General features: G+C 38.1%; 1 protein-coding gene across 6 annotated transcripts in view; it reads left to right on the top strand.

Annotated features, from left to right (window-relative positions):
• The window catches only part of TENM3 (teneurin transmembrane protein 3), a 3,501,974-nt gene that overhangs the window by 3,294,100 nt on the left and 183,800 nt on the right, over positions 1 to 24,074 (top strand). For all 6 annotated transcript variants that reach the window (XM_056802938.1, XM_056802939.1, XM_056802942.1 and 3 more), the window contains one exon: positions 19,378 to 19,500. In XM_056802938.1, coding sequence (XP_056658916.1) covers positions 19,378 to 19,500 — 123 coding nt within the window. The remainder of the gene's footprint in view (positions 1 to 19,377; positions 19,501 to 24,074) is intronic.

The following is a 24,074-nucleotide window of genomic DNA, read 5'->3' on the forward strand; positions in this document are numbered from 1 at the left end:
GCCACATAACAACAGGAGAATATTGGTGTTGGTTGAAAACACAACAGTCATAAAAATGGCAAAAGGAGTTGGAGTTCAAGGGAAAGAACTAAAAGAAATAATTTTCTTTGTGAACCCCAAAGAGCTCAATTCTAGCAATAGATGCCAGACCAGGAGTAATCCTAGAAAACCAGGAGAATAGCATGCCAATCTTATCTTTCCAAGGTGATGGGGAGGGGGGGACCGCTTTACAAATCATAACAAATGAAATAACTATTTATTGAGAGTCTGTGATGGTGTAGAAAGATACTGATCTTGAGACTTGGAAATCTGGGTTCTGCTTTCTGACTTTAATTAATTAACAGTGCCAGTTCAATTAAGTCTCTCTGGGCTTAAGTTTCCTCATGTACAAAGGGGTTGAAATAGATAATCTATAAAATTGATTCCAACTTTAAAATCTTGTGACACTTCTAAGGGTCTGAAAGGACAGAGGTTAATATGTGCAGGCAAAGAATCTTTGAAGTAGCATCTCTCAAGATAAAAGAATATGGGGAAGCATGACATAGTAGTAAAGTATAGTAGAAAGTATTCTGGATTTGAATTTAGAGCACTCAACCATCGCCCCAGTACTTTCTACCTACATGACCGTAGGCCAGTTAATCTGTCTGGGAAATGGTGGAGGGAATCAAACTGGATGAACTCTGAGATCCCCCTGCAGTTCTCAATCTGTGATCCCATGAATCTATAGTAGAGGCCATCTATCTTGATAATGTCTAAAGTATAAACAGAATCTCTAATGTGATTCATATTACGTCTCCTGCTTCCTCAAATGCAGGATTTGGTGTTATTGTGCAATGTGTTTACACTAGGGAGGGATTCATTAGTGACAGCTATTAGAAGGCTTGCCAAAGAAACACCACAAGTTCTAGCTCATTATTCAACAGCTTGTTGGGCCAGTTAACTTTCCATCTGGTTTTCTCCCTCTCAATATACCTCCAAGAGCTAGCTTTTCCCCACCCCCATATGCTTAATAAGAAAGAAATCTTTTTTTTTTCTTTTTGAGATATGTAAACAAAAGTTTTGTTTGTTTCTTTGTTTTAATAGCTTTGAAAAAGTGGATTTTAAGTTTGTTGTTGTTCAGTCATTTTTCAGTCTTGCCCAACTCTTTGTGACCCCATTTGGGGTATTCTTGGCAAAGTTATTGAAGTAGTTTGTCATTTCCTGCTCCAGATCATTTTATAGGTAAGGAACCTAGGGCAAACAGGTAAGTGACTTGCCTAGGGTCACACTGCTAGTAAGTAGCTGAGGCCAGATTTTAATTCACAAAAAAATGTCTTCCTCACTCGGAGCCTTTGGTCATCCTAGCTGCATCTGGATTTTAAGTATAAATCCTGAGCCTAAAAATGGTCATATGTTCTTTGAACTTATGTGTGGGTGTGGGTGTGTGTGCTTGTGTGTGTGCACATGCACACAAAATCTATTCAAAGTGGTAGTATGGTATAACGTTTAGGAGCTGATCACAATGTCAGAAAGATCTAGATTCATTTCCCTCATCTGAAGGCTATTGGTTGTATGGTCCTTGCTAAGTCATTTAACTTCAGCATTCTAGGCAGTTTTCTAGGATAAGTTTCAGAGAAGGTTCTGATTTGCATGGGTTAAAGAGGTTCATTGTTCTGAGGGTTCCTTATATGAATGAAATCCTAGAAACAATCCCTATTCATATTACCTGAAACCACCACACTAGATGTTGCAAATACAAGACAAAAAGGACATTCCTATATTTAGAGTTTTCATATACTTAGAGAGGAAAAAGAGGGGAGGAATAGGAAAGGAATGAAAACCAAGTAGAGAAGGAAAAAAGTACAGGAAAATATATTGCATGTCCTCAAAGTAATTCTCATCCATTTTACTAAATTTGAGGCCACCCTAGAAGAAAAACTAAATTAATCTAATTCCCAGGAGCCTGACGAATTAATCTCAGAAATAACAGAAAATGGAGGGATGCTCTAACTGATGAATGTAGTAAAATCAGCAAAACTCCTTTTTTTATGAGTCCTAACTTGGTTCCCTTGGCAGCTTTAATTCTTTGTCAACAACAGCTGTGTCTATAGCTGTGCAGCTGGAATTGGTGTGTAAGTGTTGTGTTCATGAAGTGCATGCAGAGTGCCCCTCTACATAGTGAAAAGAATTAGTATGAGGTTAGTTTCAGTTATGATCATTGGGGGAAAAAATAAATAGTTGAAGCAAACTGATAAACTGCCATCTCAGTTCAAACTTTCTTCCCCTTCCTGCAATAGCCTTTCTAATTGGTCTCCCTGTCTCAAGCTTCTCTGTGCTCCAATCCATTCTCCACAGAGCTGCCAAAGTGATTTTCTCAAATTGCAGGGCTGACCATGTCGCTTTCCTTCTCAGTAAACTCCAATGATGCCTTGTGGCTTCTGGGATCAAATGTAAGCTGTGTTTAGCTTTTAGAGCTCTTCACAACTTGTCTGCAGTGTACCTTTTTCCAATAGGAAAGGAAGGATTCTTAGTAAGATGGGAGTACACCCAGGGCACAGGGAAAGGCATCGGAAATAGAGTAGGGTCTGCAAGGACTAGCAAGGAAGCCAGTTTTGCTCAATAATAGAGTACATAATAATACATCATAACATCACAGCACCATCTGATTATTCAATAGCTTGTAGGCCAGCTAACTTTCCATCTAGTTTTCTTTCTTTTGAGATAGCTTCAAGAATTAGCCCACACCCCTGACCTTGTCCTGGTCATTGTTGTGTTTCAGGATCATCAGAAAGCACTCTGTCAGTGTATACTGTCCCTTCCTGCCCCCTGCCCCATCATCAACACACAGACCCAGAGAAAGAAAATAATTAAGAAAGATGCAGTATTAGTGTATCTTATGAGAGACAGACAGACAGAGACAGACAGAGAGGGAGGGAAGGAGAGAGAGAAAGAGATAGACAGACAGAGACAGAGACATTTCTCACTTTACCCACCCCCTCTTCCCAGCAGCACAATGGGAGTGTTTCCTCCCTCCCCTGTATGGGATAAGGTGGGGGTCTCACATGCCATGTGAGGGTTGCAGTTTGGGCACTTGGTCTCTAAAAGGTTCGCCATCACTGATCTAGGCAGATCATTTCATCTCTCTGTAGCTAAGTTTCTCTGTTTATAATATGACAAGGTTAAATCTCTAAATTCTCTTGGAGCATCAAATCATATGATAATGCCAAAAGACATGAATTTTCCATCACTGGAATTCTTCAGGCTGAAACTGGATCACTAGTTCTTGGTGATACTAGAATGGCATCCATACTTTGGGTGAAAGAGAAGAGGTTTGAATTAGATAGCTGCTATGGTCCTTAACATGTGTGTCATAGGTTCACCAGCATGGCCTAAGGTCACATAGAGAGTAAGCTTCAGAATCAGAACTTAAATCTAGACATTCTGATCAAGCAATATGTTGCTCTTTTTTCTACCCTCTACTAAAACAGCTTGTGTAATTTTTGGCCATCACTCCCAGGAATTTTCTCCTCTTTTTAAGCAAAACTTTGTCATTTTATAACTTCTAGTCCTACTTTTTGAAGACAAAAAGAATAATACCAAGCCCCTTTTTACTTGAAAATTCTTCTCATATTTGAAGTCAGTTATCATACTCCATACTGTTCCTTCCCTTGCCATGAAATCTTCTGTCTGTTAGGCTAAACATTCCCAGGTCCTTGGCTGATTCTTTTTCTAGTTACATTTTCCAATTAGCAAACACATTTTTTCTTCCTCACATCTTCCTGCCACATAATGGGGGGAAAAGGAAAGAAAAATAAAACCAGATAGCATAATTTCCAATCTCCCCACTATCTTCATTTCCCTCTTCTGAATGGTAATCAACTTGCCAGTGTCTCGCCTAACTCACTAACCTCCATATCTATCAGTGTAATTAAATATTAGCATAATAAATTTTCTTGTAGCATTTTAGAACTGCAGGATAAATTATACACTATGAGGGGATCCATTTGTTTCCTTTAAAAAAGGAAACTAGAGGCTAGTTAGTGGAAAAGATTTGCTTACGGTCATACAGATTTTTAGACATGGCTAGAACATGTTCCCCATCTACATATCTAGTTTCTTTTCCATGATCTCTCAAGAAATCACATTAAAAATTTGAGCCACCTCAGGAAGGTCCATTAAGTTGGATGCTCCAATGGTTGACTGTAGTGAAAGAAGTACTCAATAGAATTTGAGACACTGACTCAGTACCAGCCCCAAATGTGTTTCTATTTTGAGCACGGTAGTATTATGCTTATGGTAAACTACAAGTCTCTTGGAAAAGATGTTCTTCACTGTTCAAGAGTAGTTTCAAATGTTTATGGATAATTATGTCATCTTGTATGTATTTTCCTAAGTTTATAATGAAAGTAGTAAAATACTAAATTTCAAATTCTGATTTCCCTCTGAAAAGTATTCTGGTGAGTCTAACATTTTAAAGAGCATGAATCAGAACCTTTTCCTAAAAAAATGTTTTTGTGGGAAGTTCTGTTAGTGATGAAACAAAGGATATGATGAGATGAGTTAGAAAATAGCCAAGTTTGATACTTTGGGTTTCATACATGAGGATTCAAAGGTTTTAGGGCGATTTGATAGAATTCATTTACAAATATTTTTCCAATTTTAATTCACATTTTTTTTTGCATGGTACCCACTATGATTTGTATTGGAGAGGTAGAAGAACATGGCACAATCAAAAGAATATTAGACATGAACCAAAAAGATCTGGGCTTGAGTCCCAAACAAGCACTTCCTGGATGTTTTATTGTAGAGGAATCACTTAAATTTTATAAGATGGAAATTATATACATACTTCACATACTCCAGTTGCCATAAGAAAAGTTTTTTTTAAACCTTAAGGCACCATATAAATGTAAACAAGAATATTCTAAATGTAAGTTACAACTTCAAGACTACCAACAAGTGTTCATTCAGCCTCGATTTGATCACTCAGTAGTAATCTACAAACATTTGTCAAACCTTTACAATTCTAAACCAGGACAGCTAAATGGCTTAGTAGATAAATTGCTGAACCTGGAATCAGAATGACCTGAGTTCAAATTCAGCTTCACAAACTTTCCTATCTGTGTCACCCTGGATGAGTAACAACTTCTGATTACCAGTCAAAAAGATTCTCCTGGATAAGGAAAGAGCAAACCATTTCAGTATCTGTACCAATTAAACACCATGACTAGCTATGGTCTTAGGGTCCCAGGGAGACAGACATGACTGGATGACTGATTAACAAGAAATATTCTAAGCATTATGCTAAGCCCTGGAGACAGCAATATAAAGAACAAAATAATCTACACTTGCCGGGAGTTAACATTCTAGGGGAGGATATAACAAGTACATATATAAATATATAGAAAATAATTATAAGGATAATGTATTTCACTATAAGGCATTTGGGGAAGGAAGGCTTTAATGATTGGGAAGACCAGAAAAGGCTTCAGACTGAAAATAGTACTTGAGCTGTGTTTCCAAGGAAGGGAAGAGAAGGGCTCTGTGAGGCAGAAATGAAGAGGGAGCATATTTCAAGAACAGAAGTTAATTGTTGTAAAGCCACAGAGTTGGGTGATAGAGTGAGGAGCAGAATATCATTTTGCCTGGATCATATGGCTTATAGGAGGGAAAGCAATGCCCAATGAAGCCAGAATCATAGTTTTAAAAGTTAAATAGAAGAGTTTATATTTTGTCCTAAGGGCAACATTGAACCATTGAAGTTGAGTAGGGTAGTGATGTGGTCACATCTGTGCTTAAAAAAATTCACTTTGACCGCAGTATTTAGGATGGATTGGAGTGGAAAGAGGCTTGAGTCATTCAGCCAAAGTAGGAAGCTTTGCTTGAATACAGTTGAGAGGTTATGAGGATGTGCACTAAGGTGATAAGACAGAAGAGCGAAGAAGAGGGAATGAGGATGAAACACAAGAAGTCTGACACCTGATCGAACACAGGGTGTTAGAGATGAAAGAGTTAAGGATAATGCTGAGATTATGAACCTGAGATACTACAAGGATTTCTACCTTTGATAAAAACAAGGAAGTTTGGAAGAGGGGAGTTTGGGGGACAGATGAATTTCTGTGGGGACTTGATTGCTTGCAGAGAGAGGAATTCATTACTCCCAAAGCAACCCATTCCAGATTAAGATAGTTTCCCTTATATTGAGCCAGAATCTGCCTCTCTGTGCTTACAGAATATTACTGCTAAGAGCTACTATCTCTGTTAGTAAGATGATGAGAGAGACCTCATTCTGCTTTTTCTGAATATCTTTTCACAACTTCTCCTAATGTATGTCAAACTTCTGCCAAAAAAAAAAAAAAGTCGTACTATTCCACCAGCTAACCCAGACGATCCTTCCAGTTCCATTTGACAGAATCAAAGAAGACGCAAGGGTAGGGGAGTTGAATTGGTGGAGAGTGTGGTAACACATTCAGTGGCATGCCCCTAAGGACAGAACGAAAATTGGTCACTTTCCACTTGTCAGGGCAGTGTGTACAACAGACCCACTGACGCTTCTACTTGGCTGTGTATAATGTGCTTTTTTTCATTCTGCCTTTGGATTTCTATAGTGTTCACCACCCTGACTTTGAAATATCCCTTCTCTTTCCCTGTCACCTTCCATGCAGGCATGCTGCACACATTTTTATTCATGTGAACTGAACTGAAGAGCAGAGCTGAAGTGATAATGAATCTACATCTGAAAGTCTTCAATTCATAATAAGCAATCTTCACAAACATAGCTAATTGTTGAGACATGAACAGTTTTCAATTGTGTATGAATATATTAAAGTAAAGCTATAGATAAATTTGATTCACAATTTTGCATCAAAATGCACTGAGATCCTGGAATTTCTTTTACTTTGTCTCCTTTGCTTCTTCCTCCCTCCTCTCCCCGCCCACCTCATCCTCCTGCTTCCTCCTTTCTTCTTCCCTTTTTAACTATCCTCCTTATCCCTTCTTCCTCCTCTCCTCTACTGCTTCTGCCATTTACCTATGTGGACTTGAGCAAGTGACCTAATTTCTCCTGACTTCAGTTTTCTCATCTTTAAAATTAGGAAAAAGGTAGACAAGATAGACTGTAAGGCTCCTTCTAGCCCTCCATCTGCTCCCATGATAACCTATGATTTTATCCATTTTAAATGACTCCCATGTCACTCCCAACACCCCATCCACTGATGCAGACTGGGACCTATTAAAGAAAACCTCTTTACCTTCCATCTTAGAATCAAACTGTGTATTAGTTCTAAGACAGAAGAGTGGAATGGTCTAGACCCATGATGGCAAGCCTTTTAGAGACTGAATGCCCAAACTGCACCCTCATGCCACATATGAACCGCTCCCTCATCCCAGACAGGGTAGGGAAGAAGTCCTCCCATTGGGTTGCTGGGCAGAGGGGCAGGTGATGTGAGAAATGTTGTCAGGCTTAGTGGAGAGGGGCAAGGGAGCAGCCCCCTGCAGCATGTATGCCATAGGTTTACCAACACGGGTCTAGGCAATGGGGGTTAAGTGATTCGCCTAGGTCCCACATCTAGGAAGTATCTGAGGCTAGATTTGAACCTGGCTCTCAATTCACTGAGCCACCATATCTGCCCCCGTTTGGCACTTGCTATAATCCATCTTCTGTGACATTCACTACAACCTGTTTTATTTGTTATACTGTTAGGTTGGTTTGTATTTGGTTTGATCTGAACCCATAATTGTATTAGTATATGGAACTTCTAGTGTGAAAACTACTTCTGTTTCAGCTTTGGATCATTGAGAGGTTAAGTGAGTTTCTCACTGTCACTCAGACATCATATGTCAAATGCAGGACTTAATCCAAGTCTTCTTGACTCCAAAGCTGTCCTTTTCTTCACTGTGCTAACTCGACCTCTTGGACGGTCTAATACTATTTTTAAAGAATATAATTCTGTGGATAGTCATCAAGATATGATTGTGTCTAAATAAGAAAGTCATGAAACAGAATTCATGTTAATCACAGTCAAACACCATAGCCTTTTCCCTCCTTTTTAAGGAGAAGTGATGGAGGGTGGTAAAACACTGATAATGATCCATGAATTCCTCCAGTCTTTTAACAGCTTTGGAAATAAAAACCATAGTGTATGTGTTTAAAATTTCTCTTGACTGAATTATCTTTGAAGCTAAAAGAAAGTTTGATCATAAAATTTCCCTGATGATCTTTAAAAGCATATTTTCCCAAGCTATTTCAGCTAATAGGATGAAGGAAATAGAGGGAGGGTGAGAAAGTAAGATGGTTGGCAATAGACTAACTACTGTAAAAAGCTAGAGAAAAGGGAGAATAAAGAATCCTCTCATTCTAAATTGATAGAGCAGTGTAGGCTGGTCAGAATCAAAAGGACATTTAACATGTTAGAACATGTTAACTTGCAGATGTATCAATGGGCAGTCTAGGAAGATGGCGTCCAAACCCTTCTACAGTTGGATGGAAACATCAGGTTTTCATAGTTGATCAAATACTTGGCATTCTATGTGGGTCCACTCTGGGGCTTAGGCTATTGAACATTTTTACCACTGACTAGTATAACAGCATGAGAAACACATTCATTAAAGTGGGGAATAACAAGTGCCACATAATACCGACTATATAAAAATAGGTTTTGACTGGCTGGCTTCCATCTGGGGAATTTATTTTCTCTTACCCTCAGAAAAAAGTCATTCAGAGTTCCCAGGAACCAATCATTTGAACAAGGAGGGGTATATAAGAGATCAAAGTATTCCTGGGCAAGAGTCAACTCTGCATGCATGTATGTGTGTGTGTGTACACATATATGTTTGAGTCTTTGGGAACTCCAGACAAAATTGGGAAATACGCCTTATTTCCCTTTGGCTCTTTGCCATCTCCCTTTTGCTTTTCCATATTCCTTTGTATGCTATGAGACACACACTGATCTAGCCTTATTGGTTCTCAGTCATGCCCCCACATCCTAGGTTTAAAACCCTTTAAACTTGTATAAGGAACAAATGATATAATGTTACGTCAGATGCTTTGCATCTGCTTTACATCTTGTAATCTGCATTACAGTTGTGAGCTGTCATCAATATTATTTAATATTTATCAAAACTAATTCTCAAATAGACATATTAGAAATGAATTACTGCTAAGACATTAATAACTAATAGCAGGTACCAGTTGTACAGCACTTTAAGGTTTATAAAATTATGTATATTATTATATATGTATATATATAAACATTTGATCTTCACAACTGTGCTATTCTTCTTCTTCCCATTTTACACTTGAGGAAACTGAGGCAGACATAGGTTAAGTAACTTACCTAGGGTCTCAGAGCTAGTAAGTTTGTTGCTGTTCAGTCAAGTCTAACTCTTTGTGGCCCCATTTGGGATTTTCTTGGTATATATACTGGATTGGTTTGCCATTTCCCTCTCCAGCTCACTTTATAGATGAGAAACTGAGACAAATAGTACTTAATGGCATGCCCAAGGCCACACAGTATCTGAGGTCAGATTTGAACTCATGAAGTTGAGTTTTCCTAATTCCAAGTCCAGTACTCTATCCACTGGAGCTTTGTAAGCCAATCATTTCAGAAGGTCTCTTGAAGCTCTCCTCAACAAGCCAGTGCATGTGTTAGAAAGAGAAACCTGGGGAAAGAGGAACCAAGGCAGAACTGGGGGTTATTTTGGAGTATGTGGATTAAGTAATTAAATTACACACCTCTATGTGAATGGAGGTGCTCAAGGGGTTCCCTCTTCAGCAGTTCTTCATGGAATACATTTTCCAGAACCCTCTCTGATCTGGTTACTGTCTCCTAAATTTGACACGTTCCTTATGACTAAGGCAACTTTAGATTCTGTTTGCTACTGTTAGAAGTGCAGATAAACAATTTGACAGATGATGGATTCAAAATTTGGCAAATTGGCTTTTAAATTTAGTTCAGGTCTCAAGTATAGGCAGCTACTAACCAAAGTCAGAGAGTGAGGTACAAGGAACACAAGTTAGGAACTGAAACATATGGAATTAGTTCTGGTCCTGATATTCTCTCCTTCACTACTTCCAGCAAGTCACAATCTCTCTGCACCTCACTTTCCTATCTATAAAATGGGGATAATACCTGCCAGCCAATCTAGATATAATTGAAAGTATTTTTAAAATTTCAGAATCTACTGAGAAAGTTTTATATTAATCGAACTACAAATCTAAATCACCAAGAAATATATTTAACTATTATAATTCAGTGTCAAAAAAGAATCAATCTCACATGACATTTGTTTGAATAGCACCTTTTTTTTTTTTAAACCCTTACCTTCCATCTTGGAGTCAATACTGTGTATTGGCTCCAAGGCAGAAAAGTGGTAAGGGCTAGGCAATGGGGGTTAAGTGACTTGTCCAGGGTCACATAGCTGGGACATCTGTGTGAACAGCATCTTTTAAGAACTTTTTGGTCTAGATTCTTGATCTCAGTGAGATGGGGAATTCCTAATCCAGAAAATTCCTCAACCAATGTAACTGTGTAATTTGTTAGTAATTTAGCAAGTTGACTTTGGAACTGAACAGTTAAGTGACTTCTCTAGGGTCTCACAACTTTATACTGGAGGTAAGACTTAAAATTAAGTTTAATTGCAAGCCTCCACTCTGCTATTCTCCTCTTAAAATACATACCTAGAGTAATTGTTGCTATTAATTTAAAATTATTATCTTTTAAAATAGAAGTATTAATTCTAAAATAGATGATTGGTCATTCTGGAAATCTTTTGCTTTTAAATAAGACACTAATGTTATTTATGAGAATACCTTGGGCTTACCTATTTTAGGACATTTATCTTTACAACTTCCCATGGAAGAAAAAATGAGCCCACTAATTATCTAGTAAAAGACCCTTTGGGTATGAGGTAGGCTGTTTCCTTTCCAGCACCCCAGGTAGTAATTAGCTGATGTCCTAAAGCCTGCAATTTAATATGCTTAGAAAACACCTCTAACTTTGCTGTTTCCAAATGTAGATGGCACCCTTTCGGTTCATCATAGCCTCTCTTTTACATTTCTGTGATACGCAGCCTGGTACCTCTCATGGAGCTGTGAATGTCTGTCCTGTGACCACGTACCTACCGGTTTCAAGAATACAATGCATGATTTTGTCATTTAACCATAGATTTTTGCTCTAATATTTCAAGGGTGGCAGAACAGAGAATTTCTTTCTTACTTTCTCATGAAGACAAGCTATTTATTCTGTTCCATACTGGAGTATGATAGTAATCCAGAGATTAAATAAGCAACTAGCATGGTTGTAGATTTTTCCTGAGCTGCCTCTAGAATCCCTCTCTGAATATCAGAACTCCCTTTTACATAACTCCCTGATGCTCTTAAAGTCCTTGATGTCACATAAGAAATACTGAATTATTGTTGTTCCATCATGTCTGACTCTACATGACCCAAGTCCTTGGCAGAGATTCAGTCATTTTTCAGTTCTGGTCAACTCTTTGTGATGTCATTTGGGGTTTTCTTGGCAAAAATACTGGAGTAGTTTGCCATTTCATTCTCTAGCTAATTTTACAGAAGAGGAAATTGAGGCAAACAGGGGTAAGTGACTTACCTAGGGTCACACAGCTTTTAAGTGTCTGAGGCCATATTTGAATTTAATAAGGATAATAGTTAAAGGGATTGTAGGGAGGAATTGAAGAAGTACAGGAGATAAGGAAGGTTTGTAACAGGGAATGGAGGAGTTGAAGGGAGATAAGTCTTCCTAACTCTAGATCCCATGCTCTATCCACTGTGCTACCTAACTGCTTTCTTGGCAAAGGTAATGAAGCAGTTTGCCATTTCCTTCTCTGGTGTATCCTTATCTTACAGATAAAGAACTGAAGCAGATATGGGATTTCATGACTTGAACAGGGTTGCATGGCTAGTGAATATCTGAGACCAGATTTGAAGTGAGATTTTCCTGACTCTAGACCCTAAGTAGCATCCATTGTATTATCTAGCTGCCCTTAAAGTTCAGAGGACCTGGGTTCAAATTCTAACTCTGATATTTATACTTTTGTAAACTATGCAAATCTTTCTGGACCTCATCTTTAAAATAAATGAACTGGCTTCAATGGCTTTTCAAGAAGTCTCTTCTAGTTTTAAATGAAATAATCCTATGAACCAAAATCCTCTGAGGTCATGTTTCAAGGGAAAATACTTTTGTCCATCTATCATACAAGCCCAAATTGTATTTCTGGGTATTGAATATTTTTGCAAAACATTTCTTCTAATCACATGGCACATTCATCTCCCACTTTGGGCCATCTTGTTCCCTGGATTTCCTGTCATCACCCATTATCCACATGAGTCAGAGCTTGATTTCTTCCCCTGGGCTGATCAGTTGGCTCTGTTCCCGGACTTTATTGGGGATCCTGAGACCCCAATGGAACCATTCAATAAGCCATTCCACATTTCTCAGATCAGGAGAGAAGACTGTATAATTCTAGAAAGCTAATGTAATATTCTCCACTTTCCATCACTCTTCCCATTCTTCCCAAGTTCAAGTGAACTGTGTTTCTTCCATACCCTGTATGTAACCTACAAAAAAAAAGTCTCCTTTAACACCTTCTTTAGTGACTTCTAAGCCAGCATAAAAAGCATCATAGTAAGAAAACACTGTTGAGGATAGGCAGAAAGGTCCCATGGCATGAACAATTTGTGTCTCCCCATCCTGGATTCTAACTGTAGAAGAACTCTATGACCTAGAAAATAAACCGACAGCCTGCCAGCTATCTGATTTAGCTTGTGTGTATCTAGCAAGGGCTCATTCTTCCCTAGAAATAAACCCACAGAAAGGAGCCTTCTCTGGATTTTCACAAGTCTGCCTGCCAGCCCTGCTTTGGAAGATTGTACTCCACATTCCTTATTTACAGATGTATTTTATTTAGCCAATTTTCCTTCATGCAAACAGCTTTTTCTCCTCTCCTTGCTTGCCAAGTAAGGCCGTGTAGCTTTATTACCTCCATGCCTGGTAATTCTTGTAGCATTTTCAACTGTTGTGAATTTGCCATCCCCTTCTGATTTTTGTCTGTTACTTTTTTGAAATAAATTCCACAGACATCTTTCACATGCATAAAAAGCTCTAACAATACCAAATTAGGGACAAGAGTTTCACTGAAAACTAAACGAGTGGGAATTTTGAACCAGAGAGTGGGATAAGCCTGGATGACTTACTACACTCTGTTTTTCAGTTTAACATTGTACATGGTACAGTATTTCTGAGTATGATTCTCATTAGACATCATCTAAAGTAGAATAAAAAACCCATTTTATTGAGATTTTCTGTAATAAAAAAATATACAGTAAAGCTGTTGCCCATCTGGTTAAAAAACAAAACAAAACTAAAACAAAATAAAATTACTCCCAAACACAAACATCACAAAATTGTTTTACTTTTTACATTCAACATCTGTGTCATATCCCCTGGATTACTTTTACACTTCAAAGACCATTAAAACCAATAATGTGACCAAGCACACCATTCAGTGGATTTTTGTGTGGTAAGACTACACAGTAATAATGAGTGAAAAAGGTTTATAAAGGTCTTGACAGTTTGCCATTAAAGAACTACACTGCTAAACTCAAAATGGCATGCCACGTTTCACTTCTTTACAAAGGAGGTGATACCTAGTTTGACAACTTGGAAATTCTAGTATTCTGTAACCTTCTGACTAATCCCTGAAAATCAAAGTTTGAAATGGAAGTAAGCCTGGTACATCCTAGCCCTTCATTCACCAGGATCCAGTATTTACTGGGCTTCTCACTATCTTTCTGGCCATTGCTTCTCTTCTCCTTTCAAGACCATCCCAGAAATCATCAAGACTAGGACCAGATGCATCAATTGATGCAAGAAATTATATACCTTTACTTTGAAAGAAAATTTTTCATCCTGTCTCATTTTTCTTTGCCTTTTAGACTTTAAAAGAAAAATCACTAACTGCCTCAACTTACTTCTTCAAGTTTCTTTTATTCCTGTCCTTTTATTTTTGTTTTTGGTCAGTTTTGGTCAGTGAGTGCAAATTTACACACACCCCCATATCAAATTAGTCCCATACCTTGTTTTACATTTCCACCATGGAGTAAGATGGATCCAGGGTTTTTGTCATCTCCCACAACTCCTTCCCCATGACCCCACTTTCTACTTTTTGTCCTGAGAACAGTATAACAATCAACTGGTCCTTTAGCTCTACCTCCAATTCCCGTGACTTCTCAGACCAAAATTTCCTTCCTTGACTATCAGTCCCTTATGTATGTAATTTCTTCCTTTTAGAATATAAGCTTCTTGTGGGTAAAGACTTTCTCTACTTTAGATTTGTATCCCAGCACCTAGTGCAATCACAGATTTAATAAATTCTAATTCATTCATTTATTTATTCATTGTATCTATTTAAATGAATGGAAATAATACCCTCCATGTTTGTAAATTTACACACACACACACACACACACACACACACACACACACACACACACACATCAACAAGAGATGATTAGACACTGTTCCCAAAACCACCAGGTAAATGTCTAAAAGTTCAATGAGTGGACTGGTTTTTTGGTATCATTGTGAGCTCAAGTGATAGGTTGGACTGATCTTTTTATTGAACTGGCTGAATTTGCTTATTGTTTTTGGTGGTCTATCAACAGCCTTTCAAACTCCAATAGCAAGGCTCTTATGAGTATTCAGCTCAGTTTTCCTACTCGTTCCAAGCTCTGCAGGGCAAAAAATGAAGGCCAGAAATCTCCATTGGCTGTTCTGGTAGGAAAGGAAGCCAAGTTCTCCTACCTCCTGTGGAAACCAACAGAGAGGTTTCTCTTGGGTCGATGTCATTAGAGCCAACCTATACTGTGTGGGTCAGAGAATTGGGTTGTTGCAGGATCACATTGTAGTTTCTGGAATCAACCACAAAGAAGTCCTTCAAGTGAAAATAATGCTGCCAATGGGTGTGACTTGGAGCCAAATGGCACACCATTTTTGGATGACTAATATTCTTTAGCATCATGTAATAGAAAGGTACTTAACTTAAAAATAGACCTGGATTTGAACCCTAATTCTACTATGACCTTGGTCAAACACCTTAATCTTTCTGAGCCTCAGTTTCTTCATCTATAAAATGAGGAAATTGGACTAAATGATCTCCAAGGTTCCCCTCGAACTTTTTATCTTATGTTCTCATACTAAATTTTTTAGAGTTTTACTCTATTTTTAAAGTAAGGAAAGTCTCTCAGTAGTCTTAGAGAACTTCTGAGTCACTGAGAATTTAATTGACCCATACAATGATACAGACAAGATGAATCAAAGGAAGAACAGGACCACGATCTTTATGATTTAGGAACCAGCTATATTTGTTAATGGCAGAGTGAAATTCAGAAAATTTATGAATACACACATAAACACTCTCTTAGAATTATAAAGAAGGCCTTTTATTGCAAAGAAGAGGAAAGAAGAGATAGAAAGGACAATAATAGTAGTGTCAAAAGGGAAAAAAGAAAGAAAAGAGTATTGATGAAATACATGAAAGAATATTCATGAAATACAACATAAATACCTAAAAGAGCAGCTGGGTAGCACAGTAAATAGAGTACCAGGCCTGAAGGTAGGAGAACTTGGGTTCAAATTTGACTTCTGACACTTCCTGGCTGTATGACAACTCACTTACCCTGATTACCTAACCCTTGTCACCCTACTGTCTTAGAACTGATACTAAGCATTAGAAAAAATGCATATAAGAAAGAAGTTCAGAACAGGACAGAGACAAAAAAGACAACGAGTTTAAAATGAATATGGACTTGAAAGTAAAGAAGTATGAAATAGAGATTCACATCAGTCCTCTTTTTTATAGGGTTATGTTTGTGTTGGTTGTTTGTCAAATGCATCCCTTTTTATCAATTGTTTAAAACAACACATACCTACCTCCCTGGAAAACTCACTCTCCCCTAAGTTTGTTCACTCAAGACCAGGAGTCCTCTAGGGAAAATCCCATGAACAATAACAACCACCAGAAAGCTGCCGTGGTCCAGTTGTCTGCTCCTGCCTCTTAGAGAAAGCCACGTCCATGGGTGCTCCTTTATGCTGTTTATCATCTCTGTACCTTATAAGATACATGCTTCTAGACAGCCTCATGATGGAGTATTTATCTTTATGTAACATAAAAGTGCTTCTGGGGCTACTTCCACACCTCTGTTCTCCCTTAAACCCTGAAAGCCAAATTGCAGCTGACTCAGGAATGAAGGGTTTCTAGTACTCAGAAGCCCCCACCACTCTGCTTCCCATTGATTATCAGCTAACAGCTTCAATTAGCTTTTAGCAAATAGTATGACATAGCCTGTCATCCCATGAGATGTCATAGAAAGAGCAATTGGCACAAAGAACGTCCCCCCCAAAATCTAGGGGATACTCCCCCCAAAAAACACACAGGGTCCATTCAGAGAGTTGGCACAAAGTATAATATGAGGAGACAGAGGCAAACGTGAATGGCAAAGGTGTAACTCACAGCTCCTACTTTCTTGAAGTTTCTTCTCGTGTCTTAGGCAGCATTTTTTCCAGTGCAAAGGGATCATGCTTCTTGAAGTTGCTTCCTCCCTCAGGCAACTGTCTTTTTCTGTTCCATGTCTCCTAATTATCCCTCAGTGTATGTATACTCTGCATCAAATGTCAGCTACTAGTTCCACTTTTCCATGAAGATGGTCAGTGGCAAGGAGGAGAGTGGGGATGTAACATTCCCTCTGGGCTCCCTTCTCTATCCTCCCTGATGCTCTCTGGCACTGGCATAGGGGTCTGCTCCTTCAAGACCCTCCTGAATCTCCTACCACTTGACTGTTTCACCACTGGAAAAGGCATCATTTTAAACTGGCTACGGTGTTATTCCTCATCCCAGATGTAGCCCAGATCCTTTCAGCCAATCACAAGACATTTCCTATGTGATGTCATTTATTTTATCCAATGCACAAAAAGTTCTTCACTCCTTCCAAACTGATTCAGGACCAGTTTTGTGCCTTGTTTACACATCAGAGTTGTTGTTTTTCCTGACTGATTTAATACAGTGTTCTAAGAGTTCTGTGTCCATCATTCTTCGATGCAAAAAAGCTGTGGAGTAAAAATATGCCTTTGGTTCCCTCTCAAAGCTTGTTTCTTGCCTCTTTCATCTCAGTCTATCTGTCAGGTCCTTATTTTGCCTCCTCCTTGCTTTTAAGTGGCATTAGCAAAGACCCTCTCAAGCATTTACTGAAACCTAAAGTGTTACCATCAGGAGGTGGGAGCCTTCTCAGAGTTATTCATATTTTTATGAGATACTCTTAAGAAATAAAAAAATGGAAGATGGCAGCTTAGTAGCAGTGAAAGCTGAAGACATAAAAAAAAGTCATTGAAATCACAAGATGGATCCTTGTCCCTATATTTAATTGGTATATACTTAACACATATGCAACTTGCCTCCTTTTATAAAAAGTTAGTTCCTATAGAGAAGGAATTCTTTCTTTTTTTTGTCATTTTATCTCCAATGCTCAGATCTGTGCCTGGCACACTGTAGGTGCTTAATAAACGCTTGTCAATGCGTTATTATATCCTGAATACTGCCTAGACTCAGAATGCTCATAGCCTAAATGTCATATGTCTGGAGTGGGATCTCCTTTCCTTTTTTCCTTGTCACTACCTTGAAAGATCTTCTGAACATTTGTGATGGGTGGCAGTTTCCCATACTCCTCCTAAGCCTTCTGAATACCAGATTTTTTCAACTCATCACGCTAGCCTTCCATTAGCTTGCATACAATCTAAATATTTAATCTTAGTTCTTTCTTTATTTGTTCACTGTTTATTTAGTGGTCTCTAAAATCAGAGGTGAGAGTAAGTTATAAGAAATCTGTGGATTTCTGTTATCCATACTTCATACACCATATTTTTACATATTCCATCGTTATCTGAGTGAAGTTGTAACTCCAAATCTATAAGAACTGTTTTGTTTAACTTATAGGCAGCGAGGTAGCATAATAGATAGAGTACCAGGTCTCAGTTCAGGAACATTTAAATTCAAATATGACCCCAGACACTTACTAGCTGTGTGACCCTAGAAAAGTCATTTAACCTTTTCTGCCTCAGCTTCCTCCTCTGCAAAATGAGCTGGAGAAGGAAATGTAAGCCACTCTAATATCTTTGCCAAGAAAACCCCAAATGGGGTCATGAAGAATTATATACATGACAGATAAACAGCTGAACAACAATTATACAGTGCTGCACAGAGTAGGTACTTAATGAAGGCTTTTGAATAGAGATGAGGATCAAAGTGCATCTATCTTGAACAAATATAGTTGGGGGAAGGGGAGAAAAATATAGAGAGAAAGAGAAGAAAGAAGTTGTGAGAGGAGAGAAGAGAAAACAGAGAGAGAAAAGAGAGAAGAGGAGAGAGATGGAGGAAGAAAAGAGAGGGATAGGAAAAAAAGAAGAGAGTTGGGGAGAGAGGAGAGAAATAGAATGGAGAAGAGAGTGAAAAGAAAGAATGGAAACATGAGAAAAGAGGGGGGAGAAAGAGTACCCACAGTCTGAATTCACTTTTTCATTAATCTAATTAATTCAGCAACCATTTACTAAGCAACTAGTATGTGCAAAGCATTGTCTTCATCTCTGAGGAGAAAAGGGCAAAGAAATTAAATAGCTCCTGCTCTCAAAAGGCTTGCATTCTCTTGATAATCTAATCAGTTATTTGAATAACTTTTACATTATTTTGCAGGGTGGCCCAGCAGAAAGAGGCTGTTTAGTCTGGATCCTGGTTCTGTCTCTTACTAGCTGAGTAACCTCAAACACTCATTTATTTCCCCAAGACTCTATTTTCTGATCTTTAAAATGAATATAACTCTGGCCCTTCCTACCTTACAGGCTACAGAAAGAAGAGCACTCTGCATTGCTGATCTCATCCTTGTTGTGACCCTCTTAGGAAAGTTAATTATTTTATGGTAAATAGTTTTATCAGAGGAAAAATTCTAGAAATAGACCCAAGTTGGACTTTATAATATAGCCATTGAGATTATAAAGGGAGAGTTAATAGAGAGGACTATTTTTGGCTTGAATGATGGAGGAAGAATCAAGCTGAGACCAAGGGAAGGAGATGATTTATTGTTCCCTGAAAATTTCCCATTGCTAATGACCAGTTGGCTAAGATCACATTATTACTAAAGTGTTACCATATTGTACTGCCTTTTCTCAATTGTATTTGTGCATAGGAACTGTTTGTAATGTTTATTAAGCAGTTGGCTTTGGTATTCCAGAACATGAGAATTTAACTTTGCAGATGACTCGGTACAAACGTGTCTACCAGTTGCCTCTGAAACTAAAAGCAGGAAACCTTTAAATAACATGTATTCTTTACCCCCAGCAATGCATCTCTTTGGCCTCAACTGGCAATTACAACAAACTGAAAATGACACTTTTGAGAATGGAAAAGTGAATTCTGACACCATGCCAACAAACACCGTATCATTACCTTCTGGCGACAACGGTAAGACCCACAGATCTGTTTTATGTCTTGTTTAACATTTCTTCGAATGTGTTTTAGAGTCATGTTCACATCTACTTTGGGGGGAGCAGGTTGGGTCAGAGGGGAGAGGTTACTGGCAGAGTATTAGAACAATAATAACAACAAACACCTTTGCAAAGAATTGAACATTGCAAAAAGAGTTTTTGTTATTTTTGAAATCATTTTACTGAACTAGTGGGAATTACTTTTCTCTTTAAGTTATCAAAGTAACAAAATTACGTGCCCTCAGGTTGGTTAACTATGCCTCTTTTTGTCCCCAAAGTATGTATGCATAATATTTTCAGCCCAAGTTAACTAGATCATAGTCAATATATCATCCCTTTATTCACTTTATCATGGGTATATTAAGCCTTCCTTAAAATCCATAAAGTTAAAATGCTGTATTAATTTTGTTAGAGAAGCCATTTAGGTACAAAGTATATTAAGGGCATGTATTTTATTGACCTGTTTTCTAGGTCCCCTTAAAGTTTCTCTAAACCTCTAGGAATTTTGGCACTTTAGGCTAAGATAGATTTTCAAATCAATAGACTCTTAATGCCAGGCTGGATTTAAATGGTCCGTTCCATCTAACCCAACTATGCCCTGCTCCAGTCATCTTTTCCTGTTCCCAGGAAACAGGCTAAGTCCACAATGGAGCAGCTCTGTCTCTGGGTCCCTGTCTCCCCTTTCCTCTAGCTCTTGTTCCTCATTCTTCCATTTACCTAGTGTGCTTGACTCATCCTTTGGCATCTATTAAAGCCCATCTCAGTGTGGGTAGCTTCTTTACAGGGGTGAGGAAGAAGCTATTATATTCTTAATGAACATTATATATATATATATATACATATATATATGTTATCTGCTATAACTCATGGTTTTTTTGTCATTTTTATCCCTCTCTTTGTCTTGTTTTATTATAACAATAATACTTTGTGGCATACTTCCCACTCCTTAGAGAGGGTACAAAACTCTATGAGACATTTGATTTTCATAATCATAATGAATAGTCTCCATATGGGGCCTTTTCATAGAAAGTGCCCCATGTTCCTTAAACACCATAAACTCATAGTCAGAAGTTGACTGCATCTGGGTTAGGAGGTGACTGCTGCTCCAAAATGCTTTAAAGGGGGTGAAGAATGGCTTCCCTAATTGAAACTGCAGGTGGGAGATTTTAATTAAGGAAAGTATAATTACCTTAAACAAATGCTTAATTACTTTGCAGTGATAACACATATATAAACATCTAAAGCAACAACCCATAAGATAAATAATATTTATTCTAGCTCCCTCTCCCACTTCAACTATTGTAAGGTCAACAAAGCTCCAGCACTGTCTCTTGTTTAAAAAGAAAATGTTAAGGACTGCTTAACCCTTATTGAAGACTTTGTAATTAAAAAGAGATGGCAAAAGTCATGGCCAAGGCACTTCCTGCAATTCCATACCAACTTTTAAGATGATTAGACTTGAGTGTCACAGAGAAAGAATGAAAATGTAAAGTTCTTTTTGCATTGCAGAGTCCCAAGGAGCACAACAAAGCCTTGGTGTTGGCTAGAATTTTCAATACTTAGCTGTAGCACACCCCTTCCCTTCAAAGCCCCTAGGAACTTAAGATCGGAAGTCTAAACTGAAATAGGTTCAGAGTCATTCAGAGAGTTTTCTCCAAAATACAAATAGTTCAAGAAATCAGAAAGTTTTGCCTAAAAGAACTAGAATTCAAGCAGATGCCCCTCAGTTGGGGGATGGCTGAAAAGGTTGTGGTATATAATTATGACCATGGTGCTATAAGAAGGAAGAAGCAGTATCGTTTCAGAAACACCTAGGAAGATTTATATGTCCTGATGCAAAGTGAAGTGAGCAGAACCAGGAAAACATTGTACATAGTAACAGCAATATTGTACAATGATCAACTATGAATAACTTGGCTACTCTGATCAAGACAGTGATCCAAGAGAATTCCAAAGGACCCCATGATAAAAAATGCTTCTCACCTCCAGAGAGAAAACTGATGAACTCTGAAAGCAGATTTCAACACACTTTTTTTCACTTTATTTTTCTTGTTTTATTTTTTTGTCTTTTTTTTTGCAACATGGCTAATAAGGAAAAAGGTTTTGTGTCACTTCACATGTATAGTCAATATCAAATCAGTTGCCTTCTTTAGGAGTAGGTAGAGTGGGAGAGAATTTGAACTAAAAATTTTTAAATGGTTGTTTAAATATTTTTACATGTATTTGGGGAATATTTAAAGAAATAAAAACATTTGGGTAAAGAAGAAACTATTGAGCCAGTAACCATAGTTAAATGAAAACCCTTGGGACCCCTCTTTTATAAGTAGAATCAAACTTGTAAAGATCACGTAGAATCAACTCACCACTTTATAATTTCTCTATGTTTAGAAGATAGTCTAGAGCCAAAAAAATAGCTCTGTTAAAGTTCTGTATAAAAATTAACCCTTGGATCTGAGACATTTCCTGTCCATAGAGTCAAAATCTTTCAGCCGTGATTTAGGGAAGTCTATCTCCTAATCACTTGCTACACATCATTGTAGAGAAGGGACTAGGTATTTAAATAGTGACTACAGTGTACCAGATTTTGCAATAAGTTCCTATTACAACTATTATCTCATTTGATCCTCAGAACCACCCTGTGAATAGGTGGTATTATCATCCCCCTTTATAGTTGAGGAAACTGAAGCACATAATTCCATTAGAAGACTGGCACAGGATCACACAGATAGTGTCTGAGGCAGGATTTGAACTCAGGTCTAACTCCCATCCCAGTTCTCTATCAGTTGTGTCACCAACTGCCTCATTGTGTCATAAAAGGAAAACAATCTAATGCTTTAAAATTTTAAGCCATCTTCTTTGGGCCTGAAAAAAAAATATATAATTCTAGCCATTGAGCAAAAGGGATGTTAGGAAGAAACTATTTCCCTACCTGCTTGCAGTCTCTCTGCTGGATTGTCTTTCCCCCATTGCTCCATAGGATGAGTTTATGGCAAAGGGAAACCCTCCTCTACCAAGTATACCTTTAAGGTGGAAGCCATGAGTTCACATGCCATCCCAGGGTTACCAGTGCCCAGCAAGCCCTAGTAGCAAACACTCTAGAACATTTTGGAGAAATCATCTTACATGTAAGCTATTCCAGAGATTTTAAAAATCCAATCCAGTTTTTAAAGATCTCCAAGGAAAGAGCTTCCACAACTTCTTTTAGTAACCTAATCTAGTCATTAACAGCCCTCCCTATCAAGAAATTCGCAGAGCCTTGAATTGAGCACAGTAGGAACCTAAGTAGTGCTGAGTATAATGAGACAATTACTTCCCAGTTCCTAAAAGATACGCTCCTATTTATGCATCCCAATGTTACGTATTCTTGTTTTTTAAATAGAGCTCTAAGGAACTTGTTGTGGTGCTAGAGATTCAGCAGAGAAATCTTTTTTCTCTGAGTTAATATTGAGCCAGGACTTGTATGTGGTGCTTCAAGAACAGTTGCAGAATGTTGAATAGAACCTGCCCCTCCTGCTTCCCAGGCGAATTCTGGGTCTGGGATGAGCTCTAAATGTTAAGGATGAACAGTGCTGGGATCTGAGAACACAAACAATAGCAAAGGAGTTGGATGGGGGAATAAAAGGAGATAACCTATCGCAGTGGACAGAGTACCAACTCCTTCAGAAACCCTGAGTTCAAATTCCATCTTTTTACCTTGGCTATTTTTACTTTATTTTTTTCTAGATCCTTACTTTCTGTCTTAAAATCAATACTGTGTATTGGTTCCAAGACAGAAGAGCAGTAAGGGCTAGGCAGTGGGGGTAAGTGACTTGCCCAAGGTGAAATAAATGAATTACTTGACTTGATTGTTTGGGTTGCAAAGCAAAGTCAAGCCTCTGACTTCTTCAAAACTTCTCCCTTCTCTGTTATTCTTATAAAAGTCACACAACTAGAAATTGTCTGAGGCCAGATTTGAACCCTAGAACTTCCATCTCTAGACCTGGCTCTCTATCCATGAGCCAATCATTTCACTTCAGACCTCACTTTCTTCACCTAATAAAACCAAGTTATATTAGATGGAGTTCTGAGAGCTCTTAAATCCATGATCTTATCTATCATTCTATAAGAGAGACAACATAGAGTACAATGGTTGAGTCATTCCACCAAACTCTACTGTCCTTACAGGAAATGAAACAACTCCCCTGGACCGTGAGAACAAAGTAGCAGGCTACTTGCATCTGTCTTACCCTGTGCCCAAGCACTTATAATCTGTGTCCTAGAGAACATGTTGTTTATTTACTTGGAATATTTTTGGGCTATCAATTAAAAACCTAACCATGCTTCTTCAAAACCTAGACATTAGAAAGCACTGACCAGACTTAATAAGAACAGAGTACTTTCTGGATGAAGGGTTTTATAGCAAAAATACCTCCCATTGAGAGTGTGGAAGGATAAGGTGTCTGGAGTTCTCCTTTTGGATGGCATTCTGAATTCAGAACCCCTGTAGAACAAGCGATACATTTCATTTCAACAGCGATACATGATACATGCAAAACTTCAACAGAATCCAGG

The sequence above is a fragment of the Monodelphis domestica genome, chromosome 6 (assembly GCF_027887165.1).
Source record: "Monodelphis domestica isolate mMonDom1 chromosome 6, mMonDom1.pri, whole genome shotgun sequence".
Taxonomy (NCBI): Eukaryota; Metazoa; Chordata; class Mammalia; order Didelphimorphia; family Didelphidae; genus Monodelphis; species Monodelphis domestica.